The sequence below is a fragment of the Aquila chrysaetos genome, chromosome 14 (assembly GCF_900496995.4).
Source record: "Aquila chrysaetos chrysaetos chromosome 14, bAquChr1.4, whole genome shotgun sequence".
In the NCBI taxonomy this organism is placed as follows: Eukaryota; Metazoa; Chordata; class Aves; order Accipitriformes; family Accipitridae; genus Aquila; species Aquila chrysaetos.
The window spans coordinates 17,318,116-17,342,667 of NC_044017.1; the positions used below are offsets into that span (position 1 = coordinate 17,318,116).

At 39.4% G+C, this 24,552-nt stretch overlaps 1 protein-coding gene across 1 annotated transcript in view; it reads right to left on the bottom strand.

The window, feature by feature from the left end:
* LMO7 (LIM domain 7) overlaps window positions 1-24,552 on the bottom strand; it is a 135,471-nt gene that overhangs the window by 90,205 nt on the left and 20,714 nt on the right. Inside the window, 2 exon segments of the mRNA XM_030036511.2 lie at window positions 5,664-5,733; window positions 9,314-9,384. Of these exon segments, the coding sequence (XP_029892371.1) occupies window positions 5,664-5,733; window positions 9,314-9,384 (141 nt within the window).

Sequence of the window (24,552 nt, forward strand, 5' to 3'; positions counted from 1 at the left end):
GGTTTGCAGTAGAGTGTTAGGCACAAAGGCTCAGAAAAATGTTTTTTTTTTTTATGGCACGATTTTTATCTTCTCCACCCCTATCTTTATCTCCCCTTTCATTTTGGTATAGCTTTCTTTCACATTTCTCCCTTCTCACCTTTATTATTCCCTACTTTCCTGGTTTAGGAGGTACATGCTGATGATCTCCACAACAAAGTGGCTTTCCCCCACTGTTTGAGGTGGTTGTCTTGGTGCAAGTGGAATTATTACCTTCCGACACATTAAATAAGTAAATTATAGAAGGTAGTGGTGTTATATTAGATTGCATTAAAGAGAGGAATTTATGTTTGAGCAGCAGTTGTCAGAGGGGCATGTTGGACCTTGGTGAACCAGGAAAGTAAGTGTTTGAAAAATCCTGCCTGGAAAACTATCAAGACGTTCTTCACTCTAAAGGAACCCTAATTCCCCACTAGAACAAAAAAAAATTCCCACTCCCACATTTCAGATGCACATGTTCAAACCTGGGACTGCTTAGAGATGTGCAGTTTTATTCTCTTGTGTGAAAGGGAAACAAAAGTTCACCAGAAACCCCCCTGCCAAAGCTGAAGAACTTAACGAAGATGACATACGGTGCTAATGTTCATCCAGCACTCACAATGAGACAGTCAGAGTTAGCAACATCTCTACTCATTGGAAATCAGGGACCAACTTAAAAAAAAAAAGTGCTAACGGCATTTCATTTACAATCCTAAAATCCCAATAGCTTTCTACTCTGCCCTGTGGTTTGACCACAGCCCTCACGCCTCTGATGTGATGAAACACTTCCCAACCACAGAGCAAAGTGTTGCACTTCCACCTTACTCACAGGAACTGCAAGGAAAGATAGATGGTCTTGAACAACCAAATCGGTACGTTGCAAGGCAAGGTTCCCATTAGCTACCATTCTCCAAGGGAGATCCTGACTCTTAACTCTGAATTTGCTTCACCACCTGGGCTCAGCTGGAAACTTACTTTAACTAAAATTTTGCCTTGCTACAGTGCATACAGTTATTTATCCTAGCAATGAGCAATGTATTATTCTGACAGATATGTCGAGCTTGCATATACTACACAAAACTCATTCATCTTCCCGCTGTCTCATGATGTCTTACGACTTCCATCCTGGTGCATGATTCTCTGTGTTCAGCCAACTGAGTTGGAAACGTGAGGTTTCTGGGGAATGACAGCACTGCAGCCCGAGATGCGCCTCAAAATGCTGTGCAGAGCCTTGTTGGAAAATACGTTGTCAGACCACAAAGTCCTCCCCCTTGTGTGATTATATCCAAATCATCTCACATGCTGGGATTCAAGCTGAAAAGCCCATATTTATTAAGAACCAGGTTTTCTTTGCATTTGCTTTTGCTAAGCATTTGTTTTATTTCCACCACACCCACCCTCCCAGAACTCTAAGCAAAATCATTTTGCAGTATCAGAACCCAGCAAGATTTATCAATTTAAGTCACTTTTCCTTATATCCCATCTCTGTTTCACGTAAGTATGGACCAGAACAAGTGGATTTTTAAGGCAGACTGCACTTTCACTACCGTGCATAATGAAACCCAACTTCCACAATCCTCTGACCTTTCGGTTACCCTTACCATGTCCCCCAGAAATGCCAGAAGGCTTCAAGAACTGCTGTTCTGTACCGGTTTGCTTGCCTGCTCTGCTGTACTAGGGAAAATATACACATTGCTCTTTACACAAACTGTGTATTTTAGATGCTTTGAAAGATAAGCAGAAATTAAAATTTTCATTTTCCAGAAACTGTTCTAGTGGAAAGGTTTTAAACAAACGGCATTTAAAAAAAATCGGCCCAAATTAAAGCAAACAAACCAACAGCCACGTCCCAGCTAAGTCCCCTTCGGGAAACCTACAGGGATGTCACTGTCTCCAAAACCTGCCGTGCGCTGTTAAAAGTCGACCTGCAGCAAGTGGCATCTTTCTGCAACTACCACTGGAGTTGGTCCTTTGCACCCTGCAGACAGCACGCCTCATTGCTCAGGAAACCACCTCAGGAGCTGCACGGAGGCTTCTTCGGTCACCCGTCTTTGACCACCGCTTCTCTGCAACTGCCCTGGTATTTGCCTTACCCCCAGTGAAGCAGTTCAGTTTTCCAAACTGGAACATAAATGAATAGACAAACATGGCTAAGATGATGGCTAGATCTCACCCAAACCACGAGAGGTACGTGCCTCTGAAGAGAAATGGAGCAGCGGGGCTGCAGCAGCAAGCTGCTAGATGGAGATCAAGTTATGGCCCAGTCCAACTCTCCTTCCCAACAAGTTTTAATAAACCCTTCCACACAAGCTGCAGCCCAGCCTTCCTGCACCATGCCAAACTGAAGATGAGTTTAATCAATTTTTTTAAGTTTGCCTGGTACCAATTCAGCATTTTTTGCTAACTAAATGCCGAGTTTAATTTCAGTATTTAATCATCAAAACACATGTATTTATTTATCTGTTCCGCCATGATTATACCTGAACCACTGCAATCGACACCCAAAATCGCTAGACAGCAGTATAATCAAACTAAAGGTGAAAGCTAAGGCTTGTTTTTAGTTGCCTAGATTTGCTTGGAATTAAGGCAATCCTGCTAATATAAAACCCCTATTATATTTTATGTTAATTAAGGTGTCATAAAAGTAAGTATGACATAACAAATTAATAATGCATTTACTTCATTTAAAAAAAAAATGCACTTCACCCTAAGTCAATACCAAAAAGTATAGCACACAATACTGCATACAAAACAGAATGTTTCATTATTCATATAGGCTTTCACTTCCTATTTTACTCAAGAAATTTGTTTTCAAAACAACCACGCAGTCAAAGAAACGATATAATGAAACCCTTCTGGAGATTCAACCAAAGATGCTTGTTGAGCACTATGTTTCTGGACTGCTGAAAAAAACCTGCCAAGTATTTGAAGTGAATACAAAGCTTAAAAAACACACTTACATGGAAGTCAAATATATTAACTCCCTATAGAACAAAACCAAACCTGAAGAAATTCCTGGAGGGGAAAGGGGGGAGGAAAAAAAAAAAATTAAAAAAAAAAAAAAAAAAAAGGAAAAAAGAGAAACAAGATGCCTTTTCAAGGATTTGTTTCTTCTGATAATTGGACTGCCACAAAACTGTTAAGAATATGGGGGTTTTGTTTCCTTTTAGTCAGAAGAGCCAGGAGAGAAATGGATGTTAGCTGCCCCATGATGAATGCATAAAATGTTTTCAAAATGGATTTGAGGACATAAGTCTAGAGGACTATGGAAAGGACCTGTAGAAAGAACATGATCAAAAGATCTTCAGATTACAGGATTTGCAACACTGGAATTCAAGTTGTGGCATCTGTTTATCCTTTACAAAAAAATTGCGTCTCTTGAAGTTAAAATTTCCATCTCGTTTAAAGAAAAAACAAAAACACCCCAAAAAACCACCAACAAACCAAAAAACCCAAAAACCAAACCACAGAAAAAAGTCCCCCTACCAACAGTAATTTCTAAATCTCATAAAGGCTTGGTGGGGAACAACTAATACAAGACTAGAAGACAGTGAAAACAGCAGAAGTGGGAGCCACGGAAGTGTATACATGAAGCCGCACAAAACACTATCTACAGGCAGATTTGTGGGAGAAGCAGCTTACTAACAATGAAAATATTTCCAGAACATGGCAAACAAGCCTACTGGCTAATTCCTTAGCAATTTTTATCTCTAAGCTCTTTTTATCTCTAAATCCTGTGGATCATCAGCCACAGTATCCTGAGCCTGTCAGGTACTAGTGCTTGCTTTTCTATAAACGTACAAACCCACTGGTTTCAGTTTGAGTTTACACGCCAGGATGAAAGCTGGGCTCTCAAAGCTGGTATAACTGAGCATGTTCCTCTCAAAGCTGGGGAAATGCATCTACCCTCCTACTACTGCCATCGTAAGCACCATTTTCTGGAACCCTCCCATTACGGCCCTCACAATCACAATCTTCTGAAACTGAAGTATTTATGTAAAACCTTTTTCATGAGTTGACACAAAACATCAGCTCTCTCAGTGACTATCTTCAAGTGGTATTTTAACAACAATACCACTGGATGATCTTGGTTTAGGAGAACCATTCACCTTTCCTCCCCTTTCCTTTACTTCTGAAGACTTGTAGGAACTAGAAACAACTTGAAGGAACAATAACACACTACAAGTAAGATATAAACTACACACCTAACGAATACTCCAAATTTTTGCATCTGGAAACAAGCAAAAAAATGCATGTAAAAACAAGAGTTCTTACAGTTATGATTCAAGACAACACTTAAGTCACCACAAAAATGAAATCTAGTCTATGGTTTTCTGGTTTGGATCAAATGGCTACTTCAGAGGCCATTTAGGCAAACTGCTGCTAGAGTAACCGTGCTGTCCTCCCCAGAATGATTTTGGTTTCATTTGAATTCTTTTTCAGATGCTTAACGGGAAAAGAATGTGCAGCACTCATTATTCGCAAGCCTAATACCCTGAGTTCTTCTGGGACAAAGGCAGCTAATACTTTCTACATTCATTTGATGTGGAAATGCACGTTCTCAGCTTGTGCAATAATATATGACAAGTTAACCCAATCTTATGACCTCTGGCCAAGTTAACTACACTTCTCTAACGAGATACACAGTTGACCAGCAAAAGCAGACGTTTTGTATATATATGTTTTAATGGGATGAGCCAACAATTATCTAGAGATGTTTTGTGTTCTACTCCTATTAAGAGATTAGGTAACTTTCCCTAACGTTGAGATGCATGTTTACCATAAAGTGGGATCTTCCACTTGTTACAGGCATCACGCATATATCACTGTTCACCTTGGGTCTTTTAAGATGAGACCAATAGTTCTGGTGACAGGACTAAGTGGCCTAGATACCCTAGTGACACAAATAGCCAGCAAGGCTTTCGTAGGAAAAAATTATGATGAAAAAATTATTTTGTTTACTCAGAAAAGGATTTCTGATGCTAAACGGCTACAAAATTTATCCTACAGTCTCTGACCAGCAAATTTGTCAGACAGCATACAGGAAATCTTTTAAATTTCCTGTGAAAACGATTACATGTATCTTCCCCCTTTCCCCCCAACAACGTGATTTACAGCCAAAACATTGGCAAATCCCTCAGCTGAAGCCTGAGGAGAGATCTTTGCATCATCAGATTTATTTTAAAGCAACCTAAGCTTTGCTGTGGGTGGGGAGAAGCAGATTCTAAAAATACTTCCATTACACAGAACATTTCCTAGTCTGTCCATTCCCTAATAAAGGGACATCTGAAGTGGCTTGTGAATATAAAACAGGATGATGGCCTTTAAATAAAGAGAAGTAATGCTACATAGGTTTGTGCACAGCAACTGTCAGTACTTGATATATCTGGGCATGGTGAAGCTTCATGCAGTGACAAGCTGATTAAAGTTACAAAGTTACGTCACAGAGCAGGTAACCTTTGTGGTCTAAGATAACATATAAATGGTACTATTTTAAACAAAAAGAGAAATGGAACTAACATCTTGAAAACTTAGTAGGTTTTTGTAGCAAGACCATGCAAGAACAATAGGCAAGAGAGCGCTCATTAAAAACAAACAGAACTTGGTATCATACCCCAGATACTAGATTTGATGTCATTACTTACCAAGCCAGCTATTGGAGTTGACAGACGATTGATCTTCTTAATGATGCCGGGTTTGATCTTGTTAATCAAACTAAAAAGAAGTCATATGATTTTCTGTTACATAATCAACTTTATTTAAGCATGAGCATCAATGCTTATCAAGAAATAGTTTGCACATAGTCCTAACTTATATGACTTGAACCAAGAAAATTTGAACCTATTAACATCCCCTAATTTTTTTTTTTTAAATTAGTTTTCCGAGAAGTGACAAGCAACAACAGACTGTAGAAGCAAAAATGGGACAAGTCACACACAGGCAAAGAGATTTCTGAGAATGGCAAAGTCAGAAAGAAGAAGAGAAAAAGCCTGGGTAGGCGTAGGCAGAACTGGATCTGTGTTTCTACTGCACAGGTGGTGATGTTAATCAGACTCAAATTTCCCATTTAAAGATCTTCTTCACATAAAAGTTCTGATGGAGCAGATGTCAAAAATATACCAGAATATTAATTTTCAGAGTTCAGTGTGAAAGCACTGATATTGCTGTAAGTGTAAGAAATCAACTCAGTTTTCATAACGCTATCAAGCCCAGTAAGATGTGGGCAATCATTTCTGGCACACATAATTTACACACGGAAGTTGTTTTCAGTCTCAGCCAGAAGAGACTGCACCTCATATCACTCTTAACTTTATATAAAATTCATAATTGAACTGAGAAGGTAGGACAGACTAATGCATCACTGTTGAATATACAAGCCCAAATGCACACCTTGTCCTGCCGTGAGGATACTGCACAGGAATCCTTGCACCTTCATACCTGGGTTTTCAGTCACAGAGTTAGGGAAATACTGTGGTGCACTGAATTACACACTAGACCACAGGATCAACAGAGAACGGGGACCTCAGGACACCCCACAGACTTCATCTGCTTATATACCTTTGAAGGTTTTGGACTTGCTCCCTCTTCTTGTTGCTGCTTGTCTGGCCAGACCCTTTACCCCACAAAGCATCAGCAAGGTTTTGTGATCTACCCACACCAATGCAAAGTCAGGACCTGGAGTTTAAAACTTTATGTGGGAAAAAAGCATTTTTTGCTCAAGCAGCAAATGTATTTGGAAAATAAACACAAAGAAGAGAGTTTACCTATATACACTGGAATGGAGGATAGATTTCTAGATGCCTGCAGAAGAAGAAATAATGGCTGCAGGTCCTGAAATTTTTCAACTGCATTAAGTTATTTAGTAAACAAAATACATTTGATGACTTTTCCACAAGAAAACAACAAGAAAAAAGAAAAATAAGTGATCCGTTGAGGTGGAATTAAAAAAAAAGTTTGCCCCCCCCGCCTTTTTTTAATCTTCCAAATGCATAATTTTTATTTGCTTTATTGTACATAGGAACATGAAGTAGCATGTGATCAGGAAAACTTTAGTGACTTTCTTCCTTTAACGTATACGCAGGAGATCTGGTAAAACATAAAAGGCTTTATTTTGTCAACTATTGATTAGCCAGTCAACACGTGCGCTTGGTCATTAAGTAGGCCTAACAAACCAACTGGACTGCTACAGGAATATGTAGTGTAAGTATAGGTCTCATCTGCTACAGTTTAAGTCAAATATGCCACCTCCAGAGAAAATATATCCATGGTCACTAAATTAGCCATGTCACAGGTAAACCAAGGAAATGGGCAATGTCATGTCTAGTTTGCCTCAATTATTTAAGATCTTGCACTCTATTGACTTTGGTAAAAACTGGACATGTGAAAACCTTTCCCATCTTGCTCTCTTCTGTTTCCACAGAATTTCTATGAAAATCACTTCTTGTACTTCAAGTATGTCAAATTTAAAATCATGACACAGGAGGACAGCTATATGATTTAGTGCAATATAATGAGGCATGTTTTGCTTTAAAGAAAGTTGTGTGCCTCCTAAGGCAAGCTGCTCAGCTAAGAAATTACAGGATGTTTTTCTTGCATATGGCTATTAATTACAGATAAATTTAACTGATTTGCATTTGGCAGATGGAGGCTCATATTCTTTTGCCAAATAAGCGTCAACAATGAAGATATCAGAGGATTAGAATATATTAGTCCACTGCCAATTCTTAAAGACACTATTTAAAAGTTACTGCTGAATACAATACACACATCCCACTAAATACATACCTGAAGAAATACCTTCTTATTAACCGTATACGCTATTTTTATTACCCCATTCAGTCAGTTAACATTTGATTACTTAAGTAATGAAAATACAGTGTCCATCTTTCCATCATTCAGTCTTCAAAATGAATCAACTCCCCCATATCACAAAGACAACAGCAGAAACAACTAGCAAGATAGACTGGATGGGCAAAGGCCCAAAGAGAAAAATAAAAGCAAGGACAGAAAACACAGTAATATTCACAGAAGAGAAAATGCTGGAATGTTGCCTTTTTGCATTTGCTGTGGTTACTTTTGATACAGAGTAAAAAAAATTCAGAGAACTGAACCTTCATAAATATTTTCTGGAAGTTAGCTTGCTGAACTGACTTAAGAGTGGCTCTGAGATTTGACGTTTTTTTTTTTAAGTGTCCCAGGTAGCTCTCTAACACGATTTTTCTCACACTGGCATTCTAATGACATTTACACCAGCCAATCCTTAAAATACTAAGGGTTTAGCACCGTTTCCAGTCCTGGAAACCTGTTCCAATTACAGATATGTGGAAGATACCTGAGAAGTGGACATTTTACACCTCTGACTCAGTCTAGCAACGAAACCAGACAAGTCCCATTATTGCCAAGCCTATAATATATAAGCACAAGGAAGCTTTTTAGAGAAAGCACTCCAAAAAAAAAGCTGAGGTCAGAGTTTGCTGTTGAAAGTAGTAACTAAGACAGTCCAGCAAGTACTGAAACCTGGACTGCATGTGCACATACATGACAACATATTTCTATGTTATGCTGAGACCCAATGCATTTATTTATATCATCGTAAAGTATTTGGGGTTTTTTGGGGTTTTGGTTTTGTTTTTTTTTTTTTAAAGTATGTTTTCATAAAGTATGCCAAATGACATCCAATAGATTCTACATTATTGAGATACTTGGATGTAACCTAAGAGCACTATTAGTAAGTACATGAAATCAAATGCCTGCCTGTTATCTTAAATTTACAAATTTGTAAAGTTCACTTCTGAAATGTAGTACTTTTAAAAAGAACACTTCTCCAAGTGTAAAGTTCTCTGGTAGGAATAGGTAGCTTTCAGCACACAGTTTACAATAATTTCTTACGAGGGGGTAGGGATGGAGGACAAAAACCCAAACAACAACAGTAGGTATAGAAGTCACTGGGTCCTTTGATCCCAGCCATGGCCACAGCACCTTGCACAAGCTGAAGAAGGAAGCCCAGTGATACCATAAGCGCTATAACCAATAAAACCAATCAACTGGCCAGAGGATCAGCACGATCCTCTTGGTAACACACAAAGTGTGTGGGACAACACATAGAACATGTAGATCTAGAAAGAGGATGTCTGAAAGCTGTTCTTCCTTCCCACGGCAAACCAGGTATAAAGAAAAATAAATAATTTTATTACAAAATACTTTTGGTAATTCAAAAAAATTTCAGAGGCCAGCAAGGAAAGAGACCAACTGATGTTAACCTGAAGGATTTTTATATAGGTAAATCAATACTCACTCGCACAACAGGACTCCATTTTCTAGAGCTGCCCGAAAGTCTTTGCTTCCAAAGCTTTTCCCAGTAACTGTCTATAAAAATAAGAATTAAGAGTTAATTGGACACAAAATCAGGACTAGCAAGAGTATCTAAGAAGTACTGCCCCCCCCCAAACAAACAACAAAACCCACCCAACCAATGAACTCACCCCCACAAACAAAAAACAAACCAACAAAAACTTTTTGATTCAACACTTAGTTCATACTAACTATTATTTTCTTATATTAAGAAAATTCAAATATTCAAAAGAAATAAGTATCTAAAAAACAGTTCTTTATGCCTCAAAGGAAGTCAGATGCAACATCTTCAAGTAGTTTCCTCTAGTGTAAACCAATCTTCAGCTAAATTCTGTGGGAATACTTATTATTTTCTAAAGCAATACCAGCCACACTGAAAAGCATAAAATACATTTCAAACAGAAGTGCATAAGAAAGAAAAACTCTTTTATCTCCTGCTTCATATTACAGCATGTATACCCATGATATCCAGCGCAAAGTATTTTAATAGGGGTTTTTTTCCTGCCGCTTGCACCTAAGGCAGTGTGACTAAAGAACCACATCAGCAAGTCTGTATTACCATGTGCACATCAATTCCCATTACTTGGCATGCGGTAGGACTATACTAATGGGACTACTTTTTATATTCAGAATGAAAAGCAGTGAACAAGAACAACGTCTTAGAAAGGACTTAAGATACCCAATGCCAAAAGCATTGCCTACAGGTTTTTAGCAAAGTTTTTTTTTGTTTGGTTTGTTTTGTTTCTTTTTGTTTGGTTTTTTTTGGGGGGGGGGGGGAACAAGAGATTTGCTCCTGACATTAACTCCCTCCATCTCAAATGACACCATCAACACAGCACTCTGCTCAAGCCTAAACTCACTTGGTCTTCCTACTAGATCCCCCCCTTCTGCCCACGTCACTTCAAGGGACCAAATTTGGCAGATTTCTTCTGAACGCCCAGATTAGTAACCCACACACAAGTCAGAAAAGGAAATCAATATTCCTAAACCAGTTCCAAAAGAGGGTTATATCCCAGTTGGGTATAGAAATCAAACACTGGGAAGGGTATTTATTTGAGCTTAGAGGTCACCAGGTTCAGTCACCAGCTAATTACAAACCTCCCTTTGGGGATCCTGACCATCCCCAATACTGCACAGGACTTCAGGCACACAATTAAAAATGCTGTGGAACCTGTGTGCATCCAGACCAAAGCTACTGATTACCACAGTAATTAAGGAAATTAGTAGTGAAACAAATGAGCTGTTCTTGGTAAAAGAGCAAAGTAAAGGATGTAGCTCTTTAAGGATGTTACATTATCACCCTATTACTTTTTCTCAATTGCAAAAGGAGTGTATACTAACACCAGAAATCCTACAACTTAAGTAATTAGTTTTAACATAGATTATTTTTTAATTCAGAAGCCGTAACTTCAATCTCCCTATTGAGGGCAAAAGTAGATGTTACAAAAATCTTCTTTTGGGTTTAAGGTTTTTTTTCTAGGATTTAACAAAACGAGAGAAAGAATGATGGCACACCAACTCAAGGTAAGAAAAATTTCAAAATTCAGGGAAAGAAAAAAAAAGCTTTTAACAACAACAAAGGATGATAGTGATTCCCCTGGGAGAACTGCATTTTATACAATATTCCTGTAACAACAGTCTGTTCCTACAGAAAAGTAGAGGTTGCATCTTAGCAATATAATTTTCAAGAATCACTTAAAAACACAGCATCTGAAAATTACCCTTATTTCAAATGAAATATGACCTTTTGATTTCAAATTTGTATATTCAGTGATAATAATTTTGAGGAAACTAGCCAATGTAACATAACAGCACTGAAAGTTTAAATATAAATATTTGTGTTCCCTAGGTAATAGGGAATATGGGTTATAAATTAAGCCCTTTATTCTGAAAGCTAGAAACTTTAAGTTTGCATGTCATACAGCAGAATTGTACTGTAATAGGGGCTGTAGGACAGGGGCCTAGCTTTATGGTTATGTTTCAAACTCCAATCAGTTCTTAGAGCTGAAAAGTTATTCTCATTCTGCAGTCGTCGCTGACATCTACAGGACTACACAGTCTAGACGTTTGGTTTTATATAGACAGTTTACTGGTAAGTCATGCATGCAATAGATAGGGAGATATTTCCTTCACCTAGAGCTGGGCCCATCCCAAACCTGCAGCATCTTATATATCCACAAACAACCTTCATGCTAAAATTCCTTAAAAAAAATAATCCTAGAACGGCAGCATGTAGCTTAGGAGATCACCCCTCAAAAATTATTCTCAAGAAGTCAAGGAGCATGTGCCACTGAAGACACATTAAACTTCAGCGTAGCCCCTCGAGAACACAAGAGTGCCATGCTGCAGTGCATAATCATGTTTTCATGGCACACCTTGTGGTCTTTTCCACAAAAAAACCCCAACACCTCACTCTCCAAAATGGCATGTGGAACATTTTTGACTGCCACAAAGTCTTCAGGCACATGACCTCAGGTAACTAGAAGCCATCCTTGAACAACAAGGTAGTCCAACTTGAGTACAAGGTTGTAAATGCTACTATTAGACTTCTAGACCTCTTAAAATTACATTAGACAACATTACACTGGAAGCATTTTGACTAAGTTATTTGCGCAGCCACTGTGGCAATCAACACTGATTTGATATACAGGATGGAGCTGTCAGACCGATCTTGTGACCCACAGATTTTTGATGACTACGTGGTTTGTTGACATTAAAATAAAAGCGTTGGTACTGCCAAGTTAGGTTTCATTAATATTGACTTTTAAAGGATAACTAATAATTAAGTAATTAAGAGGTATTCTCAAGGAACAATATAACACTGGTGGCTTGAAACTGAAACATTTTCCAAGTTGCACAACACCTTGAATTTGTTGATGTCATAAAAATAAGTACTCCATTTTAAACCCTGCGTTTGTACAGAGACTAAGGACTTTTCTCAGCACGGACTTTCATCTGGCTTATACCCATTGCAAGTCATCAAGCTCAGCTGTAACTATTATAGCCTACATAGGAACTAGGTATCATTAAAAAAATGGAAAGCCACGGGCTGCCTCGGAGTTCCTTGACTTTTAAGAACTTGAGTAAGCCGAAGTGAATCCCACCCCAAGATATTACATCTTCAAACAATGTCTACGATTTGTGAGTCACTGTTTATTCATTAAAACTGGTTATACCGGGTGTGGTACTCTTATGTAATAGGCATAATTGATTTTGGAAAATTTTTCAACCACTTAGGCCATGTGAGCCACCAAATAATAAAGGAAATATCTTGCAAAAGCGATTTTTATCCATGTTTGAACAACATCTCTTTTCAAATTATGTCTCTTCTCTCTTTCATTCAGCTGAATGTATTCTGCTTCTTTCTCTGCTTTTTTGACAGAAAGAGAGCAATGACATAATTAAAGGCCATATCCTAAAATCACATTTAATTGCTGCTATAAAACAGTTTGATTTTATTTTTGTAAGACAGCGTCCCCTAATACTTTGGTAACTTGCAATTGCCAGGTCCAAGCAATTTACTTCAAACAGTATGCAAATCAAGTCTTTACCTAAATTTAGATATTTCAAAAATGCTTATACACATACACACACAAAGGAATAGTTTAATTTCAGGTTTGCTGTGATTCCTGTAGGAGGTGGCAAATCAAGAAGAAACAAAGATCAACCATTCTGAAGATGGCATAACATCAAAATCACGATGGACTGAACAAAAAGCACACGGCACATAAGAATATGCTAATTGTACGCCTCAGTACCAAAATTGAGTACATTTCTTTGGCTTGTCCTACTAGAGGCCAAATATAGCTGATCATAATCAGCCTTCCTTGCCTTAAAAGCTATTCAGAGTTGAAAGATTTTTTCAGTGTTAATCAAAAAATACTAAGGGAGTTCACGTCAAGTTGCTTCCATGGTTTACACTGGTTTGAATGGGTTTAGCAGAAAGGCAGCTCTACCACAGGATTGTAGACGTTTTCAAGTGGGTTGGTTTCCCATGCATACCACCACATCCAACTCAGAGTGCAAGGGACTGGCAGGTTTCCCAATTTAACTTTGCTGTGGTGGAAACACCAAAGCTAGACTCTCCCTATCCAATGCAAGACTCACACCACATAACACAGGCATGCTGACTAACTGATTCTCCATCACAAAAGCGTTAGCTGCTCAGAAACACGGCGGCAGCACTGCATCATGCCCAGCCTGTGACCTGAACGATGCCTTGCTCTAGAGGAGCCAGGTACTCGCCATCCAGCCGGCTCTGCAGTTCACGCTAGCCAGCCCTGCTTCTCTCCACCTCATTCAGAGCTTCTCTGTCACAGCCCCATGTAGACCACACCATCTCAAACCACCCAAGATGCCATGGACCAGTTTGAGAGAAATGCTACGTGCATGAAGCACGCAACTCCTTGATGTAGGGTCATAGGTTAGGGATGGAAGATTCAAGAAAGATACTGAACCACACATGATAGCAACAGCCTTAATGCAGGCTCATGCAAGGATCTCACAGGGCAAGTGATTAATCAGATGGCAACCTCAGGGACACTACACTCATTTATGAACTTCAGGTCCCCAGCTCAGCCTGCAGCAGGAAAAGCCAAGTTTACCATGCTGCAGAGAGGACTGGTTATGCGCTGTAGAAAACTAGGACAACGATATGGATCTGACACTGCGGTACCATCCCCACTACAGAATTTTGGTTACACCCGCCAGTTTCTGTCACAGCACCTGCCTTGGCAGATCACCTCACATACACATCAGTGTCTGAATTACTATCTTGCTAATGGCCTTTCTTCCCCCTACCCGCTACCAAAAATCTGGATCGGACTACACGGCAAATGGCTCCATCCTTACATAATCCCAGTATTGCATATCTCCGTTTACAGCACTCATTTGGCTCTAACCACCCTCATCCAATATATCACTCCAGAACAGGGCTGTTACTGTAAGATGCAGAAGGAGATATATAGGCCACACCCACAGCCAACAAGCAAGTGTTCAAGTAACTCCCAATGATCGGGCAACTGTATGGTTTGGCAGGGCCTGGAAGTAGATTCATGACACATTCTTATATGGTATTTTGAGTCCACTCATTTTATATACAGCTGTCAGTATGCTCTACCTCAGTTTGACAGATATTATCTTTTAGGGTCTCTCATGAAGGAAGAGTAACACACACACAAAAAAAGTAACAAAAGCAGTAGGGATTTTCCCCTCTCCTGCACTCCTGTAGGAACTGGTGGTTCTTCTGGACTATGACAATGAGTAGCTGCTTTGCAGGACACTTCAGAGGCACTACCCAAAGTCTGGCCTCCCCCTTTCATGGCTATTTGTAGTCCAGTTTAAATGCCATGCAGGATATGAGCTTGTCCTTGAATTGTGTACATGGCAGCCACCAAAAACGCTGCCATTATGCTTTGAAGTAAGGAGCTTGTGGCGTTTGGCCTTTTCAGACTTCCTGCCTGGTTTTCTCCTCTCCACTGGTTCTTCCTCTTTGAATTTCTTTTGAAAAAAATCCAAACCAGAAAACCCCTAACATTGCCACAGTTTGCTCCAGTAGTCAATTGATTTATCCAAATCGCTCCCAAAGGGCAGATGATAGGAACCATATTCAGAGGGTTGCTGCACACAATCTTGAACACACAAGTGGCAAAGTTGGCCATTTGGGTAGAAAGCCTTTGGTGTTGCAGCAAACAGCCTGACCACAGTGATTACTAGATTTCTCAAGGTCAAGCAGTAGAAAATAGTGGCTCATTTTTGAGGCAAGCAGGATCTGTCTCCCTGAATTTTGGGCCCTGGGAAGATGTACAGAATGAGTGGGCATTTCTATCTTCCTTCTACCCATGGGAGAAGACTGCTGGCATTTCACCTCTGGTAGGAGACACACAAAGTCCAAAGCAGCCAAGGTCACAGAGGGAACCTGCTGCCATCTTCCCTTCTGATCACAATTTAATTCATGGTCCAACAAACTCCTGAGAGGTCAACAAGTGCTCAAGAAGCTGGTCTTGAGGCTTTCCCAGTCAGCTGTCCAGCAATGAGCTTATGACACTGCCCAACCTAACAACTTCATAGGAGTCAAGAGGAAGGCCTGGATTTCTACAAAAGGAAGCTCCACATTTCAAGTCCTCACACCTCATGGCTAAAATCCATGACAGGCACCACTGAGAAAAAGAGCTGGGGTGGCTGGAAATAAGAAGAACAATACCTACCAAGAAATCTGCTGTATAATCTAACTGCACAGCAAAAGTAACAAGGCTGAAGGAGATGAGTATTTTTGCCATTGATACTTATGCCGGACCATGTGAACGTTCCCCTTTATATCCATAAAACTAATGTTTTTCACTTGGAATAATTCCCGCTGCTCTATTGCTCAATGCAAAGCTGTACTCTCCTGTTTAACCCCACACCCCAATGGGCATCACTTCATTTCAGAGGATGTGGAAATTTTCCAGTCTTCAGCCAAAACTGCCTTTGATAACAAACGAGAACAGACATTTATAAAAGGGAATGGCTGATTATTGAAAAAGTCTTGGTTATTTTCTATCATCAACATAATGATGGGGTCTTATTGTGGTACGCCTTCTGGACAAACATGCCAAGACTCCTGAAATAACATACAACTACATTTTCACAAAAGATGAAGAAAAACAATGAATAAGGGGCAAGCAAGAAGGGACAGGATTACTGGTGTGGTAGGTGGGAGAAGCATAGATCTCTGCTCATCAGCTGCTTACACTGTTTTTTTCAGCTCTTCTGTCAAATTGCATATAGAAACACAATCTGAAGGAAGTGAAGTTTTTTGTCCAATATTTACAGGAATCCCTGACTTAGGGGAACAATACTGCAGAAAGAGCAAGGATAAGCGTTTGGCTTCAATCAATTCAGTCAAGCTTTCCCCCCCTACAAACAAGATCATCCCACCAAACAGCTTACTGTTGTTTATGCGGATGACTGTACTGACAGGCGTCAAACTAGGAAAACCAACATACGTTACTTTGTGTGATAAAAAAGGTCTCACTGTATAGGCAGAGATGGGCAGCATAAACTAGATGGAGGTAGGCGTTCCTGTAGGAACTTGCAAACGCAAAGTGAAATTTGAATGACTAGGAATCTCTGGAAAAAAAAAAAAAAAAAAAACAGAACACCAAATCATTCACATTTTATTGTAACTGTATATGTACATCTGATTTATTTGGAAACTATTGATTCTGTAAACAGTTTAAATACGCACAAGTTCTAAAGCTGCCATCCTAAGTGATGCATGCTGATCTCAACTTTAACCACACATTTACTTTCTCTTGTGTATTTGCAACTAACTTCAGTTAAATAAAAGTGGATGGTTATGCACCTTCCCAAGACAATAGAAGAGTAACATTATTATTTTAAAATTCACCAACTGAGCTCCGTACTAGTTCAATGGTTGGTGGTAAAAGGGTGGGATTGGGCCCCTTAACTGTAAATGTTCCTAATTAAGCAGAGAAAAGGATAAAGTAGTCACAAGAAAACAAATGTCCAAACATTCAGTTCACCCCTGAAACAACCAGAAAGCAACCACTGAGTTCCATACATATGCAAAAAACTGGTTTACTGAAAGTTGTCTTTTCCAAGTAATTCGCAGTATAACTGTGGTATACTAGACTTGCGTGTTTCTTTCTGCCATGGAAAAAAAAAAGTTAAACATACCCAGGGAACAAAGATTATGAAGGAATGGTTTCTAGAAAAGTGATCGACTGAGATAACAGAAGTGGTGAGCAGAGATTCCAGTTTCACTGCTTTGATGCCTTTTAATGATCATGTTTCATAACATAAGTGCTCCCAAGCTAGCCAAATTCTGAGCTTGCCCATTGTCAAAGTCAGTCACTCCATACACCATTTCTTATTTTTTTCTGAAACATCTATCTCCTCAGCACTGCGTTGGTTGTTACCTGACCTCAAGCTGTTAACGCCATTCCAAGCTGGGGAATAAGTGATCAAGAGATAAATGAATCCATGCACAGCTGTGTCTCAGCTGGACTCCTACATAGTGTCCACCTGGGACATACAAAAAGCTTGCCCTGGACAGAAAATCAGTATGTTTTCAACACCTCCCTTAGGATGTTGAAAAGAAAGACCAGAAGAGTATCAGCAACAACACAGCTTAGAAGAGCGGACATGAGAGAAGACTTCGGCGCACCACAGACAGAAGGTTTTGTAGGGCTGACTGAGCAGTCCAGACACAGAAGAAAACCATGACCTCCATGCTGTCCTGAAATGGCACCAGGACCTCCTTTCCCACTCTCTTCCTCATGCCCATGTGAAGGGTTTGCATTTAGAAAACGTCCTGCAATCACCCAGATGACTTTATGCTTTAATATAGTACTTAAAATGAAAAAACTTCCCCATGTAACTCCCTCACACATGCCACCGTCTCTCCCCAGCCCCAAAATGACCACAGCAATTGAGCCAGGCATTCCAAGCACCGGGGAAGGGCACCACAGGGTTGGAGCCACAGCACACTGCAGATGAGAGAGGGGTAACGTTTGGACTTTGTGCAGATTCTTGAGAGGCTTAACATACCCAAAGATCCAGCGATTCAGCGCCCTGACAGCCAGGCGGTACGTGACCAGTGGGATAGCTGGCCACGTGCCCTCACAAAGAACTTCAAGTTCAGACAATAATAAAGAAACCCACCCCAAAAACCTCTATGCAAAATCTGTCTATACCATTGCTTTTGCTAAAGGAGGAAAACAAAGTTTATGACAACTGCAGCACTTTGGTTTCAGGTGAACAAGAAAAAAAAAAAAAAAACAACCTTGTTTTTACAAGCTTCAATTAAAAGAGAGACATTACTTGAAATATTAACCGATAAAATGTTAGTGACACTAAAATCACATTTGTCTAGGGCAAACGTAAAGAAAGGATTAAAGCAAATACAAACTTGGACATATTTGCTGTAGAGGTACTAAAATCACGTTAGTCTAAGATTTTAACCTATTATTTTATAGTTAGTATTTTAAGTACTATCTCCACTTCACTGTAATTGAATCTTTAAATATTTTGTTCTTGTTCATTTAGAATGAAAGATAAATGCAAGCTATAAAAAGCCTTCTGAAGTTTGTATTTCCTAAGTTTATAGCTTAGTTTTACTACTATTGTAACTCCAGACCAGAGAGTATATGCTGCAAGTTTCAATGCAGGCTTTCAGTTCATTAGCATTTATTTTTGTAGGAAAGACCTTTGCTTGCACTGATTAAGAAAAATATGCTAAAACTCTGCTGCTATGTGCGAGCAGGTGCCTGTTGGGATTATTTATCTAAGTGGCAGAGCAATACAGAGATACCGAATGAAATGGCCAAAACCAGAGTGTACTTCTGCCCTAGCTTACAGTTCTCTCTTACACCCAGGATCAAAGCAGTCAATTTGTATCTAATACGTTGATTTTTCATGTATATTAAATACACGTGGTTCTCTAGAGGGCAGCACCAGTGCCATGAACGAACCGGGGATCTAACATCAAGGTCCTGAAACTACGTTCAGCAGAAGGAGGAGAAAGGCATCAGATAAAAGAATATGCACCCAAGAGGGAAATGCTTTAGATACAATTGCTTTTGTGTGTTTAGTGAGGTTATTCATGCATGGACGTAATTTCTTGTTATTACTGGAGATTTGTCAATCTTTTCAGATTTTTCAACCTTTACTGGAAGCAGTACTTGAAGCAGCATACATACCAAGACATGGTTTGAGTCAGCTTCAGCCAAAAACATTCACCAACATCCCCCCGCTCTCTCTCTCCCGCATACACCCACGTGCGCACACACACAGTTTCGAGGACCAACAGCCGCCTTGCTGCGCCTTGCCTCCTGTCCCCACAGCCCCGGACTTTTGTATCTCCTTCTACACCCACAGGTTTCTAACCCACTTCACCAGATTTACTTAGCTCATCAACACAGCAACAGATGGACAGTGAGGAAAGAAATTGTGTGGAAACAAACATTTAACAGGGTCAAAAGACACCATAAAGGCAATTAGTGTCACATACGGAGTCTGGAAAAAATAGTCACAAAAACAACTTCCCAGTAAACTATGGCACTTGGCATTAATTGCAGCACTCTAAACAACAGCATTTAGAAATTTCAATATTATCTACCAACAGTTATGTAGAAATAAACCGTCAGGTGGAAGTAACTGAAATTAACGCTGACTTCAGCTGTAGAAATATTATGCTCTTCTCTAGAGTTGGAATAATTCAGGGGTAAGGGTTAGCTTACGAGAACTCCACTGATAGGATCTGTTCAAATCAGAACAAAAGCAAGACTATAAAGCTCTTGAATACTACTATGTTTAGTAGTTGGGAGTTTTTTTTAAACTATATTTAAGTTTTAAGAAATAAAAGTAAGCAGTAGGAGAAGCTATATAGAAGTGTGATATCAAGAAAAATAGTATTTTGGGTTTTTTTGTGGTTTCTTTTTTTGTTTTGTTTTGGTTTTTAGGAATTTTTTAAATCTGAAATTTAAAGGAATATAAACACATACAAAATAATTATATTGAGATAGTTGAAATACACTGTGCACGCATCAAGTTACTAAGCTGGGAACGAGACTTCTGAAGGCTCCATTTCCCAAGGCTCGTAGCGATATACTGCATTACAGGTAATGAGCTCCTATATTACAGCGCTGGATGTCAGAGGACATTGCCACTGCCGCGCAGCACCATCTAATGAGAGACGCCAGTAACGACATACGACCAGAGGCTTTGTGCTTATATGTAGTCCCTCTCCTTGGCAGGAGATGAAAGAAATTGCCTCTGGCAAAGAAATTAAATAATTGCAGTCAGAGGAGGAAGGATGGCTACGGAGGAAATTGAAATCCAAGGGAACCACAAAAGGATGGCGTGCATCTGAAAAGATGACAGGAACACAACTAGAGGAGGCAAAATATCAGTCTGGGCAAAGGAATAAGGACATTTAGGCTCAGTAAGTTTTGCTGACCAACTCTTGTCTCTGATTGTGTTTTTCAGGAGTTCCAAATATGAACGCTGCCCTTTTAAATAGAAAAGATTTCAATATGAAGGAATATTTGATGAACATGTAGCAAGTTACTGCAGTGTCTTTATGATACTGGGAGAACTGCGAAGCAAACGTGGTTGTGCCTGATGACACAGCTTTCAGCTTTCCAGCAGATCCTCTTCCAGCTACGCCTCCTTCAAGACGCTTCCGTTATCTCACAGCACACATGGTACCACTCTGAACAGTGGCCTACACTACTCACCTGTTATTCCTGATTATATATTCCCCCCCCCCCCCCCCCCCCCCCAATATAACTTCTTTACTGTTTAAGATGTATTTGCCTTTACAAAAATAAAATGTCACTAACTGAAGTGAGGGATCAGGCAACCATTGACCTCAAAATCGGGACTTCACCCTACTATAAAGATTAAAGATGACATGAAAAGGCCCTTCTTTATGCACCACACTGCCCTGTCATCTGTCTTTCCTATCTGAACGTTTCTTTCTAGTCATTTGAGTATTTATTAAGCCAAATACACCACTAGCAAACACTTATTCTCCATGGAACTGTTCTGCTTCGTTTGCAAAACCACAGACAGAAGAAGTTTTAGCAGCTGTCAAAGTCATAGGTGGCCCCGCGCAGGGATAACTGCTACACTTCAATTAAAGAATTAAGGTGAAGAGCATGGAGAAGAGATTGTGGTCCAGAAGGGAAGCCACTACTCTTCCAAACTCTTTCAATGCTTCCCCCTTCCTTATCTTTCCTCTTCGACATCGTCACTTGCCACTCCACTTCTTATCCAGGCTCAGCATCGATACGACCCAAGCATTACTCAACCACCTCCAGCATGACACTTCCTCCAGCCATTTTACTGCTCCTCTGCAAATGCAGCTTTATTTATTTCATTATTTAAGGAGCCAAACTGGTTTAACAAAGTGCTTTCCTCCTCACCTGGGTGTGTTTAGAAGAGCCCCAGATAAGATTGACTGTCACAGCAGCTAGGCTGGGTTGCTCTGTGCACTGCCCAGAGGTAGGATTTAATTACTAGTCGAAACCAGCCAATCTCCCCCTTATTACAGAACACAATTATAATTTGCTTATATTTATTATGACATCCTTGCAGAAATGTTCATGACTCTTTGTAAACAATTCCATACCCTGCAAGGGAGACGCAGAAATTTACCCCACAGTTTCCGTATTGAGCCCATTAAGCATTCAAAATGTGAATCCTCGATACCCAATTTTTTAAGTATCATTAGAAAATTCCATGTTGCTGAAAAATTTCATTTCTTTTCCTCTGGAAAAAAAGACAATGGTATATTAAATAATTTATCTGCGTATGGCTGATACATCCTTTCTCAAAGGGAGACACTGACCTTAAGTCCTGTGTAGAAAAAACAGAGAGGTTCCAACCTATAGTGGGCTGGTTCACATATATTCACATAACCTCCACTAATGATACAGCCAGTGATTAAAAAAGCTACACAAAACGCACACAAGAAAAGCACCAAGATGCAAGCAAACAAATTTTACCAGAAAATGTTCTACCCAGAACTATAAAAAACAGTCTTGGAAGATTACTCTGATCCACTCATTCAGTAGGATTATACTTATACCTTGTAACCACAGAAAATATGCACTTTTCGGATTATAAACAGATGCACTTACTTTGGGCATTTTTTGTCTCTAGCTTAACTTTCTTTTGTAGTTAAAAATAATAATGCATTAAATGGAGTAATATTATCAGTAACCTGTACAGTTTCTCATCGGCGGAAAATATCTATGTCCTAGAAGACTGAGATTTTCTTCCACCATAGGCAAGATGCCTCAAGCACTTCAGGTTTGAGTCACTATGGTTTCTATGGCCAGCTGCCTTCCAGGGCATGCAGGCTTCAAGAATGTCTGAAGTTTTGCCTAGCAACTGAGACAAAGCATAGACTGCCCCCAATTTAAACATTTTGTGGTTGTGCAATATCCAAGATATTGCATAGAGTTATGCCAATTTCTGCTGCTGGGTCTGGTACACAATTACCATTTCTACATGAAAATTTTTACCATTTTATTTACAGTTCAGTAGAGCAGTTAAAGACACTTTTCCTACCATAACAAAAACAAAACTGGGAAGTGCTTTTAACATTAGGTCACTGCTTTATCAAAGCAGAATGATGTCTTTGGGGACTTTTTTAATTCAAAATTCCAGACAGAAAGGAATGGTACTTTGGATCATCGATGTTATTTCCGATGCAAGATTTAATTTTGTTTGAGGGCATCACAAAATTATGCATTTTACTGGACACACATCCTCTTAAATGTTTTCTGTTAGAACAAAAAGTTGGACGTAACTTCAGCTTGAAGCATGCAAACACCACTTGCACAACGTTTACAGACTAACAAAGGAATTATCCCATTGAGTTAAACTAGTTGTCCATCTCGCCCAGCATCGTTGGTCTGACAGTGACCTGTACCAGGTACGTCAACACGTTCACAGGGTGGGGAGGGAGGATACCAGTACTTGCATATTTAGGGTACAGCAGTTCTAGCCTTCTCTATAATTAAATGGCAAAAAGCACAGATAGGGAGAGCAACACATCTTTTCACAAACAGTTCTCTTACATCAGAAATCATTACAGAAAGGAGAAGTATCACCCACCTCTTCCTCCTGCCCCCATATATCAATTGTTTTTTTAATAAAAATGATTAAAAGATTTCTTTGTAATATACAGTAAGGTAGGGAAACGTATCCAGAAAAAGCTGGACATAAATCTAACTTGTGTTAAGTCCAAAGTGTTAAATCCATACAATGCCTTTTTAACTAAGGCATGTAACCATGAATATGCTATTAAAAACTCATATACTCTATGCTGGCCAATGTCCTCCAAGACTGGTGCCTCAGTTGGAGAGCCTGCATTGATATCAGGTGTGAATTCATACAAAATCTGGGTGTCACTGCAAAACTGATCCCACATATCTCCTGATATATTCTGACCTCTGCTGTTATAAAGTGGAATTTATTTTGACAATCATTTTCGTCTTTAAAAGACTGCCTTCAGTTGAGTAAGAATTTTCAATATCTGCAGTTATCCAGGGTAAAGACATGGTGGGAAAAATCACTTTTATTTTACACTGGAAAGCACAAAAATAAAGTCCCCAAGCTTTTCTTTCCCCCTCATGTTCCTATCATCCTGTCATTTCTTATAAGCTGCACATTTGACTGTTACATAAATACACATACCCTGTTCTTTTAGCATCTGGATTCTACATATGCTACCAAACTGTCCCGACATCTTTTTTCTGAGAATGCATTGCTTTAGGCTTTTTATGACAGATACCAGCAAAACCACTGAGCACACCAATATACAGACTATCACTAATCTGAAACTATTAAAACGACTAGTTTTAGGCAGCACTTTTTTTTTTTTTTTTTTCAGTTTAAGTTGCATTTTCACTACAAAAATAATCTACTGCTAGTAGACTAGCTAGCTCTCTTAATTATGTAAAAGTCTAGGACTCCACACTGAATTTTGACAGTATTGGTTAGTAAAGAAATCATATCTAAATATCCTGTACATTAACATCAGTGAAAGTGTAAATCTGAATGAATTATGACTCTATTGGTTGGCAAGATTTTGAAAGCAGCAAAACACTACTTTAAGTGATAGGTACACTCAGAGGGGAAAAGAAGGAACAAGAGGGTGTCCATTGTGATGTTCTACTTCTAAACTTCTCCTTCCCTCCTGGATAAGAAGTCTCCTCTCAGACCTTGATCTTGAAGATTAAGGCATGGACCTTTACTGTACTTACCACAAATGCTCAAAGAACATTTGCTCTTCCTTTCCCATCATAACGCCTGACAAACTTCAAAATAAAACTGCACCTCCAGCCTGCATTCTTTCTGCCAGACTCGTTGATTTCCCATGGCTTTGGAGACGATGAAGTATTTGATCAAATATTTACAAACAGTATGAATTTAAGACTGTGTCTCCCAGTCAGATAACACTTTTGACTAAGGAATAGAAAGGCAGTGGCACAGTGCCCAATGAGTGTTTTAGCACCAAATGCTCTTTTTATCCTCATGTTTAACTAGGGAAGAGACCCTAATCTCAAATCAGCAAGTTCACCCTTATGCCAAGAGCCTACCTCTTTTAGAGCTACAAGTAGGAAATACGTCTTGTTCAGTTCTTTGGCAATATTTTCTTCTTAA